Source organism: Sander lucioperca, chromosome 18 (genome assembly GCF_008315115.2).
Source record: "Sander lucioperca isolate FBNREF2018 chromosome 18, SLUC_FBN_1.2, whole genome shotgun sequence".
Lineage (NCBI taxonomy): Eukaryota > Metazoa > Chordata > Actinopteri > Perciformes > Percidae > Sander > Sander lucioperca.
The window spans coordinates 5,474,452-5,495,324 of record NC_050190.1 but is presented as its reverse complement, the minus strand read 5'-3'; the positions used below and the strand labels follow the sequence as shown (position 1 = coordinate 5,495,324).

General features: G+C 40.7%; 4 protein-coding genes across 7 annotated transcripts; 1 reads left to right on the top strand and 3 right to left on the bottom strand.

Annotated features, from left to right (window-relative positions):
• The first annotated feature begins 1,635 nt into the window (after positions 1-1,635).
• bend3 (BEN domain containing 3) lies at positions 1,636-7,391 on the top strand. 2 transcript variants are annotated; one of them, XM_031321293.2, is made up of 4 exons: positions 1,636-1,833; positions 3,126-3,180; positions 3,586-3,764; positions 4,626-7,391. In XM_031321293.2, exons 2-4 carry the CDS (start codon positions 3,129-3,131, stop codon positions 6,858-6,860), a joined length of 2,466 nt encoding a protein of 821 aa, XP_031177153.1. In that variant the 5' UTR covers positions 1,636-1,833; positions 3,126-3,128; the 3' UTR covers positions 6,861-7,391. The 2 variants fall into 2 exon arrangements, with proteins under 2 accessions (XP_031177153.1, XP_031177154.1); XM_031321294.1 differs by lacking the exons at positions 1,636-1,833; positions 3,126-3,180 and having other exon boundaries at positions 3,642-3,759.
• Positions 7,392-7,645: 254 nt separating this feature from the next.
• On the bottom strand, positions 7,646-11,124 carry mtres1 (mitochondrial transcription rescue factor 1). 3 transcript variants are annotated; one of them, XM_035994522.1, is made up of 5 exons: positions 10,943-11,124; positions 9,464-9,923; positions 9,044-9,116; positions 8,721-8,926; positions 7,646-8,680 (listed from the first exon to the last, which is right to left on the bottom strand). In XM_035994522.1, exons 1-4 carry the CDS (start codon positions 10,959-10,961, stop codon positions 8,744-8,746), a joined length of 735 nt encoding a protein of 244 aa, XP_035850415.1. In that variant the 5' UTR covers positions 10,962-11,124; the 3' UTR covers positions 7,646-8,680; positions 8,721-8,743. The 3 variants fall into 3 exon arrangements, with proteins under 3 accessions (XP_035850415.1, XP_035850413.1, XP_035850414.1); XM_035994520.1 differs by lacking the exon at positions 10,943-11,124 and adding an exon at positions 10,688-10,936; XM_035994521.1 differs by lacking the exons at positions 7,646-8,680; positions 10,943-11,124 and adding an exon at positions 10,688-10,936 and having other exon boundaries at positions 8,710-8,926.
• Positions 11,125-13,451: 2,327 nt separating this feature from the next.
• tmem151bb (transmembrane protein 151Bb) lies at positions 13,452-16,602 on the bottom strand. Its single transcript, XM_031321295.2, has 2 exons — positions 15,969-16,602; positions 13,452-15,357 (listed from the first exon to the last, which is right to left on the bottom strand). Exons 1-2 carry the CDS (start codon positions 16,044-16,046, stop codon positions 13,948-13,950), a joined length of 1,488 nt encoding a protein of 495 aa, XP_031177155.1. The 5' UTR covers positions 16,047-16,602; the 3' UTR covers positions 13,452-13,947.
• Positions 16,603-19,434: 2,832 nt separating this feature from the next.
• grxcr1b (glutaredoxin and cysteine rich domain containing 1 b) lies at positions 19,435-20,856 on the bottom strand. Its single transcript, XM_035994887.1, has one exon. It carries the CDS (start codon positions 20,421-20,423, stop codon positions 19,836-19,838), a length of 588 nt encoding a protein of 195 aa, XP_035850780.1. The 5' UTR covers positions 20,424-20,856; the 3' UTR covers positions 19,435-19,835.
• Positions 20,857-20,873: the final 17 nt, after the last annotated feature.

Below are 20,873 nucleotides of genomic sequence, written 5' to 3'. Positions count from 1 at the left end.
TAAGGAAAGGAAATATCCAATCGTCTACATCTTATAAAATTATGGAAGAATATTCAGATCATTTACTCAAGTAAGAGTAAAAGTACAACTCTGGAAAAAGTACTGTTATACAAGTAAAAGTATTGCGCTCAAAGCACTCAAGTATTAAAATTTACATAAAGTATAAAAACAGAAAAGTACACGATTTAGTTAAAATGGCCTCTGTCAGAGTTTTATATATATATATATATATATATATATATATATATATATATATATATATATAATAAATGTATATTACATATCTATTACTGGTGCATTAAACAACATTTGAATGTTTAAATTGGCCAAGGAGGAGCTGATTCTAGCTTTCTTTTATATAATGTGGGTGGTTTAATTTACTGTAATTCATCAAATTGCATATGCCTAATATATTATATACATTTAAAATCTTAATCTGCAAACTACCTGCAGCTGTCAGATAAAGGTGAGTGGAGTAAAAACATGACCTTAGTGAAGTAGAGGTGTAAAGTACCATTATATCACAAATTGTGGGTAAAGTACAAATGACTCAGAATTGTAGGCTACTAAGTACAGCAGCCACTCGAATAAACCACTGATTCTACTTAAGTAACCATGCACTGTTACTTTCCTCCACTGTTTTTAGGAAATTAGATAAAAGGGGGAAATGAGCACTGGTGAGCTCAACATGCATCCCCGGTTTCCGGGGACAGTCCCCGGTTTCGGTGACCTGTCCCCGGAAATGTGCCCAGTTTTCACTGTGACTGACAGACCCAAAATTGGAATGAAAGAAAGAAAACATTGACCAAACGTATAGTTGCACACCCTACACGCGCAGGCTCAAGACAGCCAGAGCAAGCGCTGCTCAGGGCTCAACTTCGGTAAAGTTAGAAAGATATTCACAGATTCGAACTTCCGGGATCAATTACTCTACAGCGAAATGTTATTAAATCACAAACGACGCATATTTCCTACCGCAGTAAGGTAAACAACGAGCTACAAACTCATTTTCATCAAAACGAGCCGTCCTCCAACCTGGAGAAATAACATTGGTCTCTACGAGCAGCCGGCGGTGAGACTGCAGTAAGACGCGTGCTTAGGGACCGTCTAACACCGAAAAGAGATACGCCTACAACAAAAATATTTATTAATTTAATTATTAAATATGGTAGTGTCTCCAAACTTACCTCAATTATAACTTGTCTCCTGCTAGTTGTACTACAGCACTTACTTTAAAAAAATAAGCATATTCATAACTTTGGAGAATATCTTTTGCCATATTCAACATTCAACACAACAACATTTTCTTACAGGGGACCATGCCCATGGCTTGTGCCCCAGTGCAGCTCTAGGTCTAGTGACGTCCCTTAAGTTTACAAGGATAAAAACATTACCTGTTTTGGAGATATTTACGCTTCTGAGCTGAAAATGTCCCCGGATTTTGTCTCAGAAATCTGGTCACCTTAAGGTAAAAGGGCCTAGCTGACCCAGTCTCCTCACGTGAGGCTCAACGTAATGACTGTAAATAAACACAGTGCGGTACTGTGTTTTGGATATAATAATATCAGTTTAACGGCAATGTTGTTACATTTAGACGGTATTATAACTTTGTGCATTTTTTTTTTTTCCACCCCTCTCTCACAGCTGTGCGGAAGTGACACAGCAGGCGCGCGCCCCGTCACGTCACGTCACGCGAGAAAGCACAGAAGCCGAGCGAGAAAGATATAATCAACAACAAGAACAACAGTTACCTGCAAATATACCACTGTGGTAGTGCGCAGACATGTCCAACACATCGTTAACAGTCCTAAAGGATTGCATGGACTCGTAAAGGTGAGCTCAAACCGCCGGTCACGCGCGTTTGCCGTTAATTTAACAAGAGTCAGCAGGAGTGGGGAGAAAAGGGGGGGGTACTCGTCCACGCAAACATAGCCGCGTCATTAAAATTCACAAACAAAATGTTGCACTACTAAAGCAACGCCGTGCATTTAAATATTCCTGAAGACCCCGTGTTGTTGTTAAAATGACAAGTTTGTGACGGGGCTTTGTAAAGAGTTACAGTCGCACATTTGTCTTGTGTTTTGGTTCAAGGGTTCATGGGCGGAAGAATGAGGAAGTAGCTGGTTAATAAAGGCTGGAGGAGAGCTAGGCATTGAGCTAGGAGGCAACTATAGAGTACGGTGGCATTCCCAGTAGAGTCTCTGGCAGTAATGTACCTAGTTGTTCTTTGTAAAATAAAATGAGTTGGCATACATACAGATTTTATCGGTCTAACCTGCTTGGCAGCACGCAAGCTTAAGCAGCATTACCAGTTAATGTGTTTCGCTGCAGCTGATCACATGCCTGTCATAACGGTAGCAAACCAGCTACCACATGTTTATATATTAACTAAAAATTAATGGTTTGGAATTCATAACTGTGTTCGCACACTATCATTTAAAAGGTACAGGATGTATGTGTTATACTTGTTGGAATCTATCAAGCATTTTTTAAAACCATTTTTGATCCAGTAGGCTATAATTCCAACTTCTTATTGCTTGATGGAATTTAGTTGAGTTCTGGAAATGTCTGTCACCTACTGAAACTTCAACTTCAGTTTATTTAAAGTGCACATCACCCAGAAAGTCTCTGTACACTTTACAAGTCAGGAAAAACAACAGAGAGGAAAAAACATGTAAACGTACGCATACGCACACACACACGCGCGCGCACACACAACTACAAAAAAGATGTTAACGTTACCTTGCAACAAGGTTTAAATTAGTAACAGTCATTTTAAAAATATAGATACTGCAACTAACAATTATTTAATATTAATTAATGTACCAATTATATTCTGGATGAAGCATTTGGTCTATTAAAGTTAAGCAAATAGTGAAAATGCCCAGCAAAAGATCCCAAACCCCTTCTTGTCTTCAAATGCCTTGTGTTGTCAGACCAACAGTCCAAATCCCAAAGGTAATCTGCTTACAATCATAGAAGACTAAGAGAGGCAGAAAATATTCACATTTGAGAAGCTGGACCTGGTGAATTTTTTGCTTTCAAATTTATAAAGCAATACTGAAGCAATGAATTGACAATACAAATTGTTGGTGACTTCATATGCTTGTGATTTCTTTTTCCAGGCTATGAATTCCGCTGAGCATGGAGAAGTTTCAGATGAAGCGATGCTTGAGAAAGGTAACGTATGCAACCTAAATGTGTGTATCTGCAACAATAGAAAATCCTGCTAACTTGTTTTAAATAAAAGTATAGCAAAGCTAGACCCATTTCTCCCAATAATCACCATTTATCCTCAAGCTTAAAAACCATAAACACATTAACACCGGAATTTTCAGATAATATATGTGGGTCAGGTGCATCTTTAAAAAAAAAAAAAAAAAAAGAAGTCTGAATTCCTGCTAATCTTGAGATATTGTTTGTTTTTTAAATATCGTGACTATTAACTTTCATGTGTATTTATTAAATGTGTATTTATAAATGTGACATTACATTTACATTACATTTTTTTTTCACTTATTTATAAATGTGAACCAGAAAACAAATGCTTTAACAAAGAAAACGTGAATCTCTCCGTATTTGCAGAACACAAGCATGTCCAGGACGTTAAGGAGGAATCGGAGGACTTTGCTATTTGTGAGCCACCTGAAGAACTCGGAGCAGGATCTCCTGCAGCCACTGAGGCTGGTAAACGGCCGTCTGCAGAGATAGGCCCTTACACAAACCAGTCCACCAGCAGCAAGAGAGCCAGAGTCTCTGGTGAGGTAAGCTAACCCAATTATTTATTAAATTAGAAACTTTTAACATAATACACAGTAAAAGATAGTCGGATAGTGTTGTGGGCGGGACATTAAGTCAGACTCAGCAACGTCACATCATGACTTCGCGTAAACCTACACGCCACTTTCTAAAGCCAAGTGGCGTGTTATCTGTATGCATTTTGAGTTATCCACGTGTATGTCTACGCCGCGTTTATGTCTACGCCGTATACAGCACGTTGCATTTTGAGCTATCCACGTGTATATCTACGCCGTATTGAGAATGAGGACAAACGTCATGGTAGCTTGCTGTCACATGACGATTTGGGAGGTGTCTGAGCCCGCCCACCATTTTGGGATCCTACGCTATCGGCTGCCAGGGGCAACAGTGTTTGACCATCCACCACCCCAAACAGCCTCCCTACGCGGATTTTCGGCCTTTCATACTACTCGCTACGGCGTAAATTGACACGCAATCGCAAGGTAATGTAAGTCAATGGAGGCCAAACGGCGTTGATAAACATGCTAAAAAGCGATTATGCGTCTTGATAACACGCCATAATGGCATACGAATTGGCGTGTCATACATACGCCACTTCTTGAGATCAGTCTGGACTCAGGGAAACCGAAGCAGAGGGACAGACGCAGAGCTGTAGCGGAGCCAAAGTAGTGCACTTTTTAATTAATTAACTATCGGTTATCAGGCAAATAAAACACCGATACCCATAATCTGCAAACTGCCAAAAAATGGACCGATAATCGTCCAGGGCCAATAATCGGTCTATTCCTTTTGCATGTCCTACTTGTTGTTTAGCTCAAGGTGTCTCTTACAGTCTGTGTGTTTTGAATGGTTTTCACTCTGTCTAGATGAGATGCCACTTGTTAGACGAGAGCAGCAGACATGAGCCTCTTTGCCTCACCACAACTGGAGAGCGGAGAAATTACGTCCAGCAGAAACCCAGAGTGTCCTACAGAAAGCCTCTCTTCAGCATCTCCCACAGGATCTCAGAGAAGAGGCACACACCAAATCTGGAGCAGCAGGCCAGTCATGGTGCCGGGAGTCAGTTCCACTACAGCAGCATCCTCTCATCCAAGCTCCAAAGTTCAGAGGAAAATGGCCCATTGGAGACCCTTCCCACCATAGACGCTTTAGGGCAAGCTTCGTCAACAGACTCTTCGAGCCTTTATCCGCTGATTGAGAAAATGTTTCTCATTCTCAATACCCTCAATACAAGCATGACACAACTGCATAGCAAAGTGGACTTGTTAACCCTTGAAGTCATGCGAATAAAGAAGCAGATCAAGCCAGCTGAGATGGAGACGGAGTTCCAGCCTCCTCCTGAATATCTGTTATCAAGTGCTGAATTGAATCAGCTGATGGAGCAGACTTCCAGCGCTGGGGAGCTTGGCTGTCAGCTGCTGGTGCATCTCTTCCCAGAGCTGTTCAAAGCCAGGGAGTGCTCTCATGAATGCATGGCAAGCAAGAGAACACTGGAGTCTCTACATCTGCAGCTGATACGTAACTATGTTGAGGTATGCTACCCTTCGGTCAAAAACAACAGTGTCTGGCAGGAAGAATGCCTCCTCCAGATTAACGACTTGTTTAATCGCTTTTGGGCACAGAGGGACATGGAGAGTGCTCGGCTGCTCAGGAAGCAGACACTCACCGGTGCTGGGATAAAGACTGAGCATCCTCAAACCTATCGTTTCATCAATGAGCAGGGCCAGGAGGAGCATATCTCTTTAGATAACCAGCAAAGCAGCCTGGCTGTGTCAGACCTTACTTTCAATACACTAGCCACAGAGGAGCTGGATGAGTTCTCCTCACCTGAGGACTTTGTTATTTTTCTTATGCACCGTCTCTTCCCGGAGGTTTTCGAAGAGGGGAAAATGCCAGAAGGCTCCAGCAGTTTCAGTAGTGTGGGGCAGCTGATTCTGGACTCTGACAAGATGGACATAATAAGAAGGTATATGGAAGCTAATTTTCCAAATGTGCCTGAGGACAGCTGGCTTCAGGTGTGCATTCAGCACATGGAGGATGCACTCGAGGGTCCTCACAGTAATGGCAATGGGAGTGAACCTGACAATATCAACGATGAGGGTTATGACCTGGCCAGCCTTCCTGAGGATGTTTCTATTATTAGGGTTCCAGAGGTGGGTGATGATGAAAGGCCCAGTCGCAAGTCCAAGAAGTCGCTGCTTACACCTGTGGATTTTGACAATCTGGAGATTCCTCTTCCTGACTTTACTGTTCCCCAGGAGTACCTCTTGTCCAGGGAGCAGCTGAAGAGCAACTATGAATGTAGCTTGTCCATTGGGAACTTTGCTTCTCGGCTGCTGGTGCTTATGTTCCCTGAACTCTTCACCCACGACAACGCACGGAAGCAGTACAACTGCAGTGGTTCTCTCGGTAAAAAACAGCTCGACCCTGTTCGTGTAAATCTGATCCGTCATTATGTGCAGTTAGTCTACTCTCGGGCCAAGAACGACAGAGTGTGGATGTTGGAATTTGTGGGCAAGCTTGATGAGAGATGCAGGAGACGTGACACGGAGCAGAGGAGATCCTACCTGCAGCAACGCAAAGTGTACGGTCAAGAGTCAGAGCAGGACTTTATTTGCCAGCTGAACCAGCTCAATCCAGACAGCATGAGGGAGGATCCAGATATGCCCTCTTTACCTCCTGAGAAAAGTAGCAAAGACTTCTGTAAAATCCCCCTGGATGAACTGACTGTATCCAAGCCTGACTTCCCTGTACCTTCCATCTACCTGCTCTCAGACACCGAGGTACGGGAAATCGTCCAGCAGAGTCTGTCTGTTGGGAACTTTGCTGCCCGCCTGTTGGTGCGCCTCTTCCCTGAGCTCTTCACCCAGGAGAACCTGCGGCTGCAGTACAACCATTCAGGGGCCTGCAACAAGAAGCAGCTCGACCCTGTCCGCCTCAGACTGATTCGTCACTACGTGGAAGCAGTGTATCCTGTGGATAAGATGGAGGAGGTGTGGCACTATGAATGTGTGCCAAGCATTGACGAACGCTGCCGGCGCCCCAATCGTAAGAAGTGTGACATTCTTAAGAAGGCCAAGAGGTCAAGCGCAGTGTCCTAGTTACAATGCTTTTCAGTTAGGCAACACCTGTTGAAATAAAAAATAATTGCACAGTATATAAGCTGAAACCGCATTGTTTTCAAACTGTCCTATGTAGGATGAAGCCAAGCTGTTATGAGTTTCTTCAATACTATTCTTAAAGTCATATTTTACCTTTTTGACTACAGCAGTAGATGCTGTAGTTTATGTAGTCTTATTAATGTTGGATAAAGAGTTAAAACTGCTATTTATAAGCCAAAACTGTCGTAGTTTATCTAACATACTTTGTTTATAATGTTGTAGCCTTAAAAAAAGCATAACAATGATAGTAGCTAATAGCATAGATGACATATTTGCTCTATGGATAAAAATGAATCACAATCACAAGGATGTGATATATTTCCATTTCAGTTACTGATGTAGCATTGTGCCACCACTGTTTTAACAACAATGTGCTTATGTTAAGCCTTCTTATAGAAGTTTATATTGTAAAGACAATTTAACATGACAATGGATCATGATAACCTATTTCTAATAAAATCACAATTATAAGTATGACTTATGATTGGACTGTTTTACACAATGGCACTAAACTGTTCCGGTTGAAGTATGTAACTTGGATTTATTGGACACTGACACCCTGAGGAGTGACTCCTGAACACTCCCCAACAAGTTCTGTACAACACAAGTAAGCAATACTTATACTAGTTCTTACCATTATAACATATGCTTTTGAAAAATCAAATAAAGACTAAAGGTGCTGTAGGTAGGATTGCGAAGATCCAGGACTTAGCCAAAAAATCAACTGATCAACTTGTGCGTGCACCTTTATTGGGGGAGTCTCACAGTGTAGTGGGGAAAGGTCAACGTTAAAAATCTTTCTCCCAACCCTCTCCCAACTGCTTAGAGGGATAGTTTGGATATTTTGAAGTGGGGTTTTAGGAGGTACTTATCCATAGTCAGTATACTGTATCAGCTACATTTCCACCGAAGTTTCCCCTCTCTCTCTTTCGACCGTTCAGTCTCCCTCTGCAAAAGTTCATCTTCTGTATACTCTGGCTCATAAAGGTTTTCTCTCATCTCCAAAGTAAAAGGCTTTTCGTCATTGCTGTCATAATCAGCTCCTTTTTATTTTCTTGTATTTGTTGTCTTCCACAAACCGCTGAAAGTCTGACCCAAACAGCTGATCTACGCTTGGCACAGTTGCGTTTATGCTTAGGAATACGGAAGTTATACAGAAAACATTTATGTAAATGAGGGCTGCACGATATTAGGAAAATTATTTTGACCGATATTGCGATTGCAAAAATTTCTTTAGTCTGTAGGATACGATTTGTAGGCCGGGATGTCTCTGCAGCACCACAATACTTTATTTGAGAATGGTTTGACACATATTTTGCCTTCAACAAATATTGCGCCCTCCCCTGCGATTTGGATATTGCACTAGTTCATATTGCGATTTCGATAAAAATTTGATTAATTGTGCAACCCTAATGTAAATATGAGAAAATGCACAGCAAGGTAAAATAGTGAAAATATTGAAAATATGGCGTAAACTAAAACTAAACTAGTTTTTTTAGGTGGCTAAATACGTTTTTACTGCTGGTTCCGTCCACAGCAGTGCATCGCTTTGCTTCAGTGTCAGTAGTCCTGCCTGCTTCTCCAAACTGTAGGTAATACACTATGGATAAGTACATCATACAACCCCACTTCAAAATGTCCAATCCATCCCTTTAATGTCTACAACAACTGAAAACCATTAACCTTTACATTACTGCTTTGTAAACCATACGAGATCCAACTTTTTATGGCATTCATTTCTGCAGCTATTGTCGCCTTCACTATTATTATATAATATACTATTATTATTATTAGTATTACAGGCAACACTGTCTTATTCAAGTTCATGGTTTTAAGGCATCATCTTTGGAAAGCTCTATACATTTCCAGCGCCTTATGGCAACTTTGTACTTTTCTGTGGTACTAGATTCACCAAAAACCCTTTGGAGGATGACTCTCATCAGAGTAACAGTGTTTTTTTCTCGGTTTTCAGACAGTACCAGGTCCAAGGTGTCCCCAACTTTTACCTAAAATAAAATAAAAAATAAAAAAATACAAGTAATGAGAAATGAGGTGAAAGACACAAGTGGAAAGACTGAGTATTTAGTGTAGGAATATGTAATTTGTAGTCAAACATCACTCACCGTTTTACTTTTCTTGATGAGTTTCTGTCCATTTAGCCTGAGCTTGTTGTTATAGAAGGCATCCTCAATTTTACTGTTAGAAGACAAAAGACAGTTAGTCTATACTCATGTTGGAAAAAGGAAAGGGTTTTTAAAGCCCTGCTGTTTACAAGTTACATTTGAACATGTTCATGCAACAAAATCCCCCCAAACCCTATCAATAATTCCTGTGATACTGGAACGCCACTGATAACATGGGAAACTAAAACCATGACAAACAACAAATATGTTGTACAAAAACTGGCTGATATCCATTTTTTTGAAAAAAAACTGATTGGGAATTTATCAGTCTAGCCTCCGTTTCTTTACATTTAGCCAGCTATAAAGAAACAAAAAAAATGTATTCAAATCTGTGAGAGCAGCCAACAGGCAGTGGCTTACTTGCGCGCCATGTCCAGGCCAGCTCTCATGATGACATCATAGCGAAAAGACTGCACATATTTCTCCATGTCTTTATAGTCCTTTGGTAGATTTGGGTTCTCATCCACCTCATCTTCATAATCACTGTCCTCGGGGTCTTTTTTATCCTCCTCCTCATCTTCCTCCTCATCCACCTGTGCTGTCCTAGCAGCACCTTTCTTCTTGTTGCTTTTAAACCTCAGATGATGAACAGACCAACCCCTGACAGCATCTCTGCCACGGAGAGCAGGCCTGTGACAGCCAAGGGCAGGGAAAGCCGAGCAGCCCCACAGCTGGCGTGTGTGGATGGTCCTGGGACACCATTCAGTCTGGCCCAGTCCATATCCAGCAGCCAGAAGATGGCGGGGGTTCAACCTTCCTAGCTGCCTCATGGCAAGTGCCTGCACCACCAAACTCTGCATGTTGGCACTCCACCCAGTCACTAGAAAAACATGGACATTAGAAAGCATTATGCTAAAATACTGATTTCGCTGTGACAAACTGAAGTATCAAAGTCAATATGTCCTGACTGTGGTATCAACAATATCAGTTACATTAAATTCATTAAAATTAAAAACATGCATTCAGCGTAAAGAGTCAAGGCATACGAGTAACTGACTAAGCTATTGTCATCAGGAGTCTATGTTGTAAATTTCTTAAAATCATTCGTCAACTTCTGTTTACAAGGTCAACAATAAACTGTCAACATCAATATTTTAGACTTGCTTTCCCATAACGTCATATTTTAAACTACAATGTCAGCATTCATACTAATAATTGTCTTGTGTAATTAGATAAATGTGAAGTATTTTCTTGTTTGACTGCTAGAGCACCTTTTTAAAGACTAAGGTAAAACTAATTGGATTATAAAGTCCGCAACACTCTCCAACAAAATCCAAATTTACCTTCAAAGTAACAGCCAAGTGAAAAAATTATTTTTAGCCCCGGTTTGTGTCGCTCGTGTAACAATAGATGTTTTATTTAAGAAAATAAACTAATTATTCTGTAAAACAATGACAGCACGAGGGGCACAAACTTCAGTTTGACTATTAATGCTGCGTTTGTTGATTATCCGGAAGTGGGGTGTTTTTACGCCACCATTTTTTATTGGCACCATGACTGACAACAAATATTTATGAAAGGTAGCGCTTTACCAGTTGAGGAATATTATACTTTGTCTTTTAATATGAGCTGCTGTTTGTGTACCTTTATGCAAAGGATGCCTCTGCTTGATTGAGCTTGACATTGTTCAGGTTGAAGTTGAAACTGAGCTGAAGCTGATAACGTTACGGGCTAACTAGCTTTACTTTTCTTCGGTAAACTCGTGGAATCATTACTTCAGTCCATGTGCAACACACCACGAGCTTGCTAACCAATAAATACTACAGGCTGTTTTAATGTGTTGCTAAATGCTAATAATGAATTTGCTAACACGCAATAAGTAATTGGTAGTCCACTCACCTATGGAATAACCTTTCATAGCTTGTTACCATACAGTATTTCGTCGGCACATATGACTGTTACTGTTACCAGACGATGTAAATGTGCTGCCACCTACCGCGCTGGAGGAGACAGTACCTTGCCGAGCTGTTGAGGGAACACCACCAAACCACATTGGGATTTTTTCATGTTTTTATGCAAAACAAAAAACGAGGATATTAATTTTAAATTGTAGCATGATACTTACAGGTGAATGTAAAGACACACAATTTGTCCGTATCGCTGTCAACCTTTCTCTTCATTTATTGTCATACAATGTAAAAAATAGTTTTTATACCATATAGAAAGACTAGAATATATTTAAATGTTAGCCATCGTCAAGGTGAATGGTTAATCTTAAATAAATTTAATTTAATAATAATTCAAATTAAATTTTCGTCGGAGTTTTTTGTAGTTGCGTGTGTGTGTGTGTGTGTGTGTGTGTGTGTGTGTGTGTGTGTGTGTGTGCGTGTGAGTGTGTGTGTGTGTGTGTGTGTGTGTGTGTGTGTGTGTGTGTGTGTGTGTGTGTGTGTGTGTGTGTGTGTGTGTGAGGATCCAAGCCAGCAACAAATTTTAAATATAAATCGGTTTGCCCGAAACATTTATTGCAACTTTTATTTTCCCAGCATAAGATACATTTGTATATATATTTTAGAATGTATTATTCAAATTATGTATACAGCCCATTTGATTATAATGACAACAAGAACATTTGTAACAGTTTACTAGAACTTTAAGGGTTGTGTATTGTTTTATGCCCAAGCAGCTAAGCACTTGTCAATATATCAGCTGGAATACTTTATTATTGTAAGGGTAATTTACATCAACATTCAGCTTCACTACAATTCTAGTGTCACTTCAAGTGCATAATACTGGTGTCACCACATTATTTAAAAACAATGTAAGAAAACAATGTTATTTGCTAGGATGCATACAACATGTTCCTGTTAAAAAGTCAGTATAAAGTTTGTGTGATGTCCATGTGTAAACATAAGTGCATTTACATCCTTGCATATACTGCCTGTAAACTCCACTCAAAATTGTCAGGGATCCTCCAGATGTATCACATGTTAACATCCAAAGTCTCTTTAGGAAACATGGTGTGTGTGTGTGTGTGTGTGTGTGTGTGTGTGTGTGTGCGCGCTGTGCTGTGCTCTTCTCTTTCAGTATCTGAGCATATTCAATATACACTGGACAGTAAATCACCATTTTATGGATACAAAATTGAGCAAATATTCCTTTACACATAATGGGCATATAGTACAATATATCATATATGCTGGTGGTTTACATTCAGGTATGTTTTATGGTTATTAACAAATTATCTTAGCACAAGTAAATGATGCACATTTGAGCATGGATTTAATGACTTTATGATTTTTTGTAGTTAAATCCACACTGTGATTTGTTGTTTGACAGATGATGATGATAATAGTAGTGACTTATGTGACTGTTCAAATGTATTGTATATTCAACGTAAACCTGTCTGTCTTTTCTGACCAGAAGATAAATGCAATGACACTTATATGAGTTTGTACCACAGTTGCAGGCCGGTTTTATCGTGGCAGTAGTTAGAATTTTTTATTTTATTTAAGACAGAATGTACTTGCTTAATTTATAATGGATGTGTGTGAGGTGTTTGAGTTTGTTATGGTGAAGGCTCACATGACTAGACAGTGTTAGTGCTCCAACAATGTTCCAGTTTCTGGGTCAGTCAAGACAAATCAGGTGTAAAATGTTAAAGCACAAAATCCAGCCTAAAACCCTGTAACAATGTTAAAAGCCTTTCTGACTCTGTTTTTTTGTGTTTCCTTGCATATATCAAAACTGTGACAATGTGTCATCACATTTAGATCATTCCAACATCTACAGTGGAGGTTTGTAGGACAAAAAGGTTTTTTAAAAAAAAAAAAAAAACATCAACTGTAAACATCAACATCCAAAAGAAAGGTAAGTTTCTCTCTGGAGCTGCCATATAGCACCAACAGTCAACAGTCAAATAGGGAGAAATCCATTGTGGAAGAAGCATCATAGTTATACCAAAGTAGCTTACATAGACCAGAATGCAATGAAACAGCAAAACAGGTTTGCTCTGAGTAGCACAAGTCTCATTTTTTCTCACTCTGTTTTTACTATTTTTACTAACTTTAACTATGTAACACCACATGAAGCCCACAGCTGAAACTAAGTTTATACCTGTTTTCTGCAGTTGTCAAAAGGCATTCTGGAGGATGCAGAAAGTCACTAACTGAAGTAGAAATATATGAGGCATGTTGATTAAAAAAAAAAAGAAGTAAAATTCACATAAGTAATGTAAAATATCATACATCATAGATTGGTATAACAATGAGTAAAAGTATCCAAGAGATAACTTGTCTCTTTTGGATTGGAGGTTTCCATGTTGACCAAATGTCTCTTTGTAAAATGCATAAGCGCAACATATTTCATTGATATTTCTCCTTTTACTTTTTCACTTGAGATGGTATTTATGTTTTACAGTTATTGCTGTATTTATCTGACTGGTCAGCTGTGATGTTTTTGTGTTACTGAGATTTTACTAAAGGAATGAGATGTTTAAACATGCCCATCTTGTCCGTGGCCTCTGAAAAGGTCTTATGAGGTAACTGCAGCTTCAGTTTCATACGTACAGCACATACGAGACCTTAAAAGCTATGGCAATCATGTACAGTGTAACAGTCTTTGTCTGCTTGGTTTTCATTGGAAGCCAGGCATATCATTTTACCATGTGTGTGTATCCTAGTAGGTTCACATACCACCATCGCTTTGTTCTGCACTCACTAATCACTGTTATTGCTTTGGTGATTCACACATTCACATTCAGGATTCAGGCATTTGTTTAAGATAGCATGACAATACAGCATGAATCTGTGTATCTCACATTAAGACTTGTTTACACACTCTGTCTCTGTGTCTGCAGTGTTTGTATGCTACAGGAATGCCACTGTGTTTTGTCAGTGACTGCATAGTCACAAGGAAGTCTCCACACAGGAGCTATTCCTGTGGAAAGACCTGTGGTTGTGGCAATTCTCGCTACAGTGGACAATGAGCACTGGGTAGCAAAGTGCATCATCATATTCTGGGGGCTCCTCATCATCTGTGTTGAGGCGCTCTGATAGACAGCGGGTGTTTTCGCTGGGACTCTCTGGGTCATCCAAGCTGCCGCTCCTCCAGAAGCAGCTGCGCTGGGAGCCGTAGCGCCGCGCCAAGGAGAAGCGACTGCCGCTGAAGGGGATGCGGGAGCTGGCACCAGTACAGATACTGAGGGCGCTTCTGGAGAACACTGAGGAGCAGCTGATGGCTCTGTGGCAGCGCTCACAATTCTGACGTATCCCACTGAAGCTGGTCGGGCACTGGGCCAGGTCCATCAGGCCAGCCTCTGAGTAACTGGGCACCAGTTGCTGGTTGGACCGAATGTGCCATTCCAACTCTGTACTGTCAATGGTGTTAACACGAGGGATACGACGGCAATATGGCCGATCCTCACATGGGGTCACAGGGAGGTAATCGTGCCCAAAGAGCTTCTCAACACGATAGTGGACATATGCAGTGTGATACTCTGTAAAGACTCTGAGAGGCCAGGAGAAAGTGAGGAATGAGGCAAACCAGAAGACATAGTGGGACAGATACCAGGGCTGGTGCTCTGGGTCAGGCAGCACAATAACGTACTCCTTCAGGTCAATGTTTTTTAGGTGCATGCCCTCCCTGGCTTCCATGTAATCATCAAGACCCTCATTGTCGGTGAAAAACCTTGCTCGTTGTGTAAGGTAGGAATTCTCGGACTCTACGTTGGCAAAACTAAAGCACTTGGTGAACCGCATCTTCGTAAGAGCAGACTTCTCCAAGCCCAGCAGCTGTTTTGAAACATCTTTGACACCACAGTGATTGTAGTCAAATTCAGCTTCTGCCACATGGGTGTTGACACGTTCATGGTAAACCTGGGTGCTAGTGTAAGCGTCTCCATTGCGGTAGCGCGTGACTTGTCGTGTTCGGCGAACATAGTGATAGCTGATGGCCTTCCACCAGATGCAGGGTTTAGCTTGCTGCATTCTTTGGTTGCGCTCATAGATGCCCTCCACATCCACTTTGTGCTGCAGCTCATTCTTCACATGACAGTGCCAGCACTCCACAAGATAGACTAAATAGAGCATGCCCAGTAGGGCCAGAGGGATGTAGATATAGCCATCAGAGCAGGGACTGTCATGGTACATCATGGATTTCCCTTTGAAGGCATTATCAAAGGTGAGGCGGGTCACCTTGGTGACATGACACCAAACCATCGCTCCCATGCAGCCATACATAAGAATGGACAGGAGCAGGCATTTCCAAAAACTCTCCCGACATAGTGACTTGCTCAGAGATTGCTTCAGGGGTCTTTGCTGTTGAGTCAAAGCACAAACAAAACAAAAGAGGAAGTGATACAAACTGTTATCATATACTTTATTATCTACCTGAAATGTGATTTTTGCTTGTTGCAGTGTACATCACTGCTGATTAATCACTGCAACATCTGACAACACAATAAGGATTATTAACAGACTTGGGCTAAAATGTAATGAACGTGTCATCCAAATATATATCACTCTTATATTAGAAATCCCCTTGCAAAGACAGTAGATAACAAGAAAGTTCTTTCAGCTCTGTGGACATTTCATGCCATTAGCAAAGTGCAGGAGAGAGATATGCTGGCCCTCTACAGCAGATGACAGATGAAAGACAGGTAAAGATGCTAGGATTACCAATCACGTGTCCAACCATTTTACTCTGAAATGGTTAATGTAGCCTACAAAATCATACCAATTCTCCTATGTCAAACTGTAACCATGGATATTATTTGTAAAATCTAATCCCTTGCAAATAATTCCCCTGCAGTGTGTTACATTCTGCACACTGTGCACATGGATCCGTTAAAGCCCCTGCGCCAAGATCTAAACAATCAGAACATCACAAAAAGGCATTTGCTCATTTAAGGGATGCTAGAAAATAATACCTCCTCTCTGGTGTCCTCCTCGAAAACGGTGGTCGTGCTGCTTTCACTCGCTGTCGCAGCCGATGCTAGAGGGGACATGGTGCTGGGCAGCTATTGATAGCCTAATAATGATAGGGCGTGGAGTAGGAAGAGGAAGAGATTTCACTACCTTGCTCTGCAGAGACCCTACTTGTGAGACGCGCGCTACATCTGTTACCATTTAGAGCCACTCCACCCGAAGAAAAGCCCGAGACGAGTCGACGGAGGCATGTTGATCAAAATAAAGGGATCTTTCCGGTGGCTGAGAGAAACTAAAATAAAAGCGGGGGGGGGGTTTACTATAGGATATCCAGCATCTTGCCCTCTACTGTTTAACCGTCAGTGCCGCAGTAACATAATCGTAGATCATGCTGTATTAGCTGGTAGTCATTACAAAATGAGCATGCCCTGCCCCTCCGGCCCCGCTGTGTATGCAGGCTACCATCAGTGTGCAGGAGGTGACGGCGCCGTTGTTCGCGGTCTGCGGAGAGCTGGGCACGGTCGCTGTCCGTGGTGCTGACTGAGGCAGGTGTACGGTGAAATGTTGTTGCATATATCTGTCACTTAAAGGGAGCTCCACCCTAAAACTGAGTCTCAAAGTCTCAAGTTATGACGAGTTACAATTTTTTATATTTATATTTGAATCTTAAATCTCTATCTCTATATAATGATATTGCACTATTCCTTCCCTCTCTTCAATTGTTATTGTATATTTCTTGTAAATTTGTAAATTCTATTGTATTGTTAGACTGTATACTTAACAGTATTTTTTATATTTCTTACTGTCCTTTCTGTTTGTATTCTTTAAGTTAAGTGAGTGTTGTACTTTGAGAGCAAAGATTAACCGGAGTTAATTTGTTTACGCAAACCTGGCCAATAAAGCTGATTCTGATTCTTTACAAATAGAGAAGATGTGTGGCTAAGCTGGAGAGAGCATCAAGACTGAATACTTACTTACTGAATAGTTGGTCAGTTGACATTTTTGTTGGTGGTCCATTAACAGTGTTTTATGATGATTTAATAGGCTATGTCTGCTCACTGCTCAGTCACTTTTTCTATGTGATATATTACATGAAAATGAATTGTATTTAAAATGTGGAACTTATGGGTTGTTAATCAGAAAATGCCGCTATATATCCCAATTAAACTGGTCCAAGAAGCTGCTTTAGTACAGAAAAAAAATGTTGTTTCGATTTTGTGGTGGATTTTCTCTTTTAAACCTTACAACATAAAATATCCACTAATGCTATTGAAACACACAACATAAAGTAAATTATACATTAGTGCTAGAAAGTGTTCCTAACCTGCGTTATCATTATGATGCAATTTTAGGTAAAAATATCACTTTTCTTGTTAGGTGTTTGATAAAAAAAGCAGTGATAGAATAGAATCCGCACTTTCAGTCTTACATTTTCACTTGATAAATCTTGGAGGTTATGTGATTTTGTGCTGCTGTGGACTGCAGTATTTTATGGAGCCAACAAGGAGATAATCTAAACTACAGCACCTACATTACTGATTTGCATTACATTAGTAATGTTTCACTGCAGCGTGTTCAGTATTAAACCTTTGTAAGTGTTTATTAAATGAAAGAACATCAACCTCTTAAAACAAAGTAAAGTTTTAATAGTTACAGTTTATATGTGGAACTATGGATTAGAAATAACATGAAGGACAACAAGTCTAGTATGAACGGCATTAAAAAATACTTAGAAAACATGCATGTTTACATAACTCAGCTATATGAAAGAGACTCCACCACATATCAAAATCATATGAAATTCTGCCACAACTATACACATCTTAAAAAAATACAAAAACATTTTCAGAAACCCATTCAAAGTCTCAGAGGGTTTAAATGAACTTAGTTTGTTTAGTTGTTTAAGTGACAGACTACTTGCCTTTAGTGATATAAATGCATGGGCACAGTTTATCAGTATCCATAAAAAACCTGTTACACATATTTACTGTTTTGTTGATGTTTTATACATTTAGAAATGGTTCATGTGAGAGGTTTCAAATGAGTATAACTGTATGAACTTAAAGGTGCACTATGAGTTTGAGAATTTCATTTTTGTCTCAAATCGTAGGCATCTCTCCTTGATCCGCTAGCTGCCTGCCCCCTGAATACACTGTGAAAAAGCCCGGTCTCAGGAGACAACATAGGGGTCGTAAATGTCAAACAAACACTAGAGGCACAGCCTGTGCACCAAAATAAAACAAACCATGTTCCAGCCAATCACCGACAAGATGGTTGGGGGAGGGGGTGGGGGTTAGTGACAGTTAGGCCCTGTTTACACGTACATGGTTATTTTGAAAAATAAAGACATTTCCCTTCGTTTGTGCCCTTCGTTTACACGCAAACGGAGAATTTGCCTCTGAAAATGAGTCTTTCTAAAGCCTCCGGCCGGAGTGGAGATTTTGGAAAACTTTGTTTGCACGTTTGCATGTTTGCATGTAAACTGAGACAAACGGAGGTTTAGGCAGCCGAGGAAGTGAGGAAGAGAAGAGAGAGGAAGTCATTCGTTGCTGTATTTTCGGGATTCTGACTGGCTAACGTGGGCTTGAGCTTCTTGTTACACTGCCACCTACAGGTTTGGCATGCTCATGACGGCATTGAAGGCATATATACACAGGTACGTGTAAACCAGGGGTGGCCAACCAGTTAGGTATAAAGAGCCACAAAAAAAACCCGCACCATAGCAAAAAGCCACACAACACATGCACGTCCACACTACAACAGCAACAGTGTCTTCCAGATCTAATGACGGTCATAATACATAGCAGTTTTCATAGTTTTTTTTCTCACTTAGATTGACTCAGTGGGAAACCTGACAGTCTTTGTTATCCACAATCCTTTTCAGGTCTTGCTTGAACTCGGTTGTGGCCACTCGAAGAACTCTCTCACTCATTTGTCACTAAAGGGGCTTTCAAACAATCAGATTCAGCAGTGAAAGGGTTAACGAGGAAGGTGATCTGTGGCCGCTGTTTTTCCTCAGGTTGCAGAATCTGTCCTCAAAACTCTGCTGCATTATTTTCCATTTTAAAATAATTGGCAAATGTATTGGCAGATGCATTCAAATGTGTTTTTTTTTACTTATCTGAAATACTGTATGTTTCAGAAAAGTTAAAAACAACAATCAACCAATGACACAGCCCCCAGCCAAACAGGAAGAGCCTCACAGGAGCAGGCAAAGAGCCGCATACGGCTCAAGAGCCACAGGTTCGCCACCCCTGGTGTAAACGAACACTTTTCTGAAAACAGCTGTGCACGATGTTATTTTTAAAAAAATGGAGAGGTTGAAATGTCCGTTTATGAAAATAGCCGGCTACGTGTAAACGTAGCATTAGTCAGTTAGTCATGACAGTTACGGAAACATGGGGGGAGGGGAGAGCTTGCTCTGTTTTGTTTTGAATTTACTTGGAACGTCAACAGAAGTGACCATGCATGAACTCATAGTGCACCTTTGAAAGACACGTATATGTGCTTACAACTGCATTAAAGTGAGTCATTAACATTGTTTTTATCCTTATCAGGGAGATGAATCTAAATTAAAGAACTTGAACGGACTAGGCCGTAAAGATGTAACCCTCCTTATATGAAGAGTTTGTTTTAACCGGATAGTTGTTAATTAAGTGTAAATCACACTGCAAGACAATCTTTAGCCACGGGGCTATTTCTTCCTGTTGACAACATTGTGTTAAACTGCTACTTCCAAACTGTTTACTCCTTTTCCCAGGGTCTCCTTTTCTGATGACGAAGGGAACCCTTAAAGGGAAAGAGAATAAAGGTTATGACGGAACAAGCACCTCACCAAGGTGAATACTCTTTATAAGGGATTCATAGTTTTAGATCATCTTCAATTCCGATATGTTCACATGCATGAAGAAACAGCCTTGAATTGCTTCTCTTTTTTTTTGGCTCAAACAATCTGACCACAGCAGAATCAACATGCAATAAAAAGAAAGCGATAAACCATTTTGAAACTCTGTTCCACCTATGCCAGAGCTACTTACAGAGTACATGATGGAGAGGTTGTTGAAAAGCTCTTGGCCTGCGCTCACTTTGTTCCTTACTCCCCGTATGGTCCCATTCTTGCTGCAGATATTGATCCGTTTGTTGCTGAAAAGCATCTCTCTCTTGGCACTGGCGTACAAAAGCAGGTCATCAGGTTCACAGCCATTTTCGTCCACGGTAGTTTCCACCACCAGACCATTCAGGTGGCTGTTGGCCTCGCTGGTGGGGGGCAGGCTCCCCTGCTCTGTCTCTGGGCTGCTGGTGCAGTCAGAGTCCACCGAGTCCGACCCTGAGCCGCACCAGGCCGTTTCATCCTTGAACACCTCCGCCAAGACCCGGCCGCTGTTGGCAGATGCTACTCTAAACCTAACTGTTTTTCCAGCCTTTTCTTTCTCCTGATTCACTTTTGGCCCCTCCATTGAAATATAAGACTGTCTTACATGTTTCACATCCCTTTCAGAGAAGCCAGACGTGCTCTTTCAGCCTAAGCCATAGTGGTATGCAATTATCAAACAATAATATCCCCATCGACGTGTCAAAATGGGCTGAAAATACCCCGAGTACAAAAACTTGACACCCAAATGGTTAATAATGCACGAGTTTCTGCCATGGTAACGGCTAAAACAGGCAAACAGTAAATTGATATTACCATGTTGAATAATTGATCAAGGATAGTTTTCAAACAGCAGATAGACTACAGACCTGTGACTAGTTTTTTACTTTCAACAAGTACATTTAAAGCACTACATAACCTTCTGTGCACTTTGCTGCAACCTCCATTACCCCTATCTGTCCCTGAATTAAGAATAATTTATATTTACCAACTTGCAGTAAAATTACATTTACATTACATTACAATATTACACTTG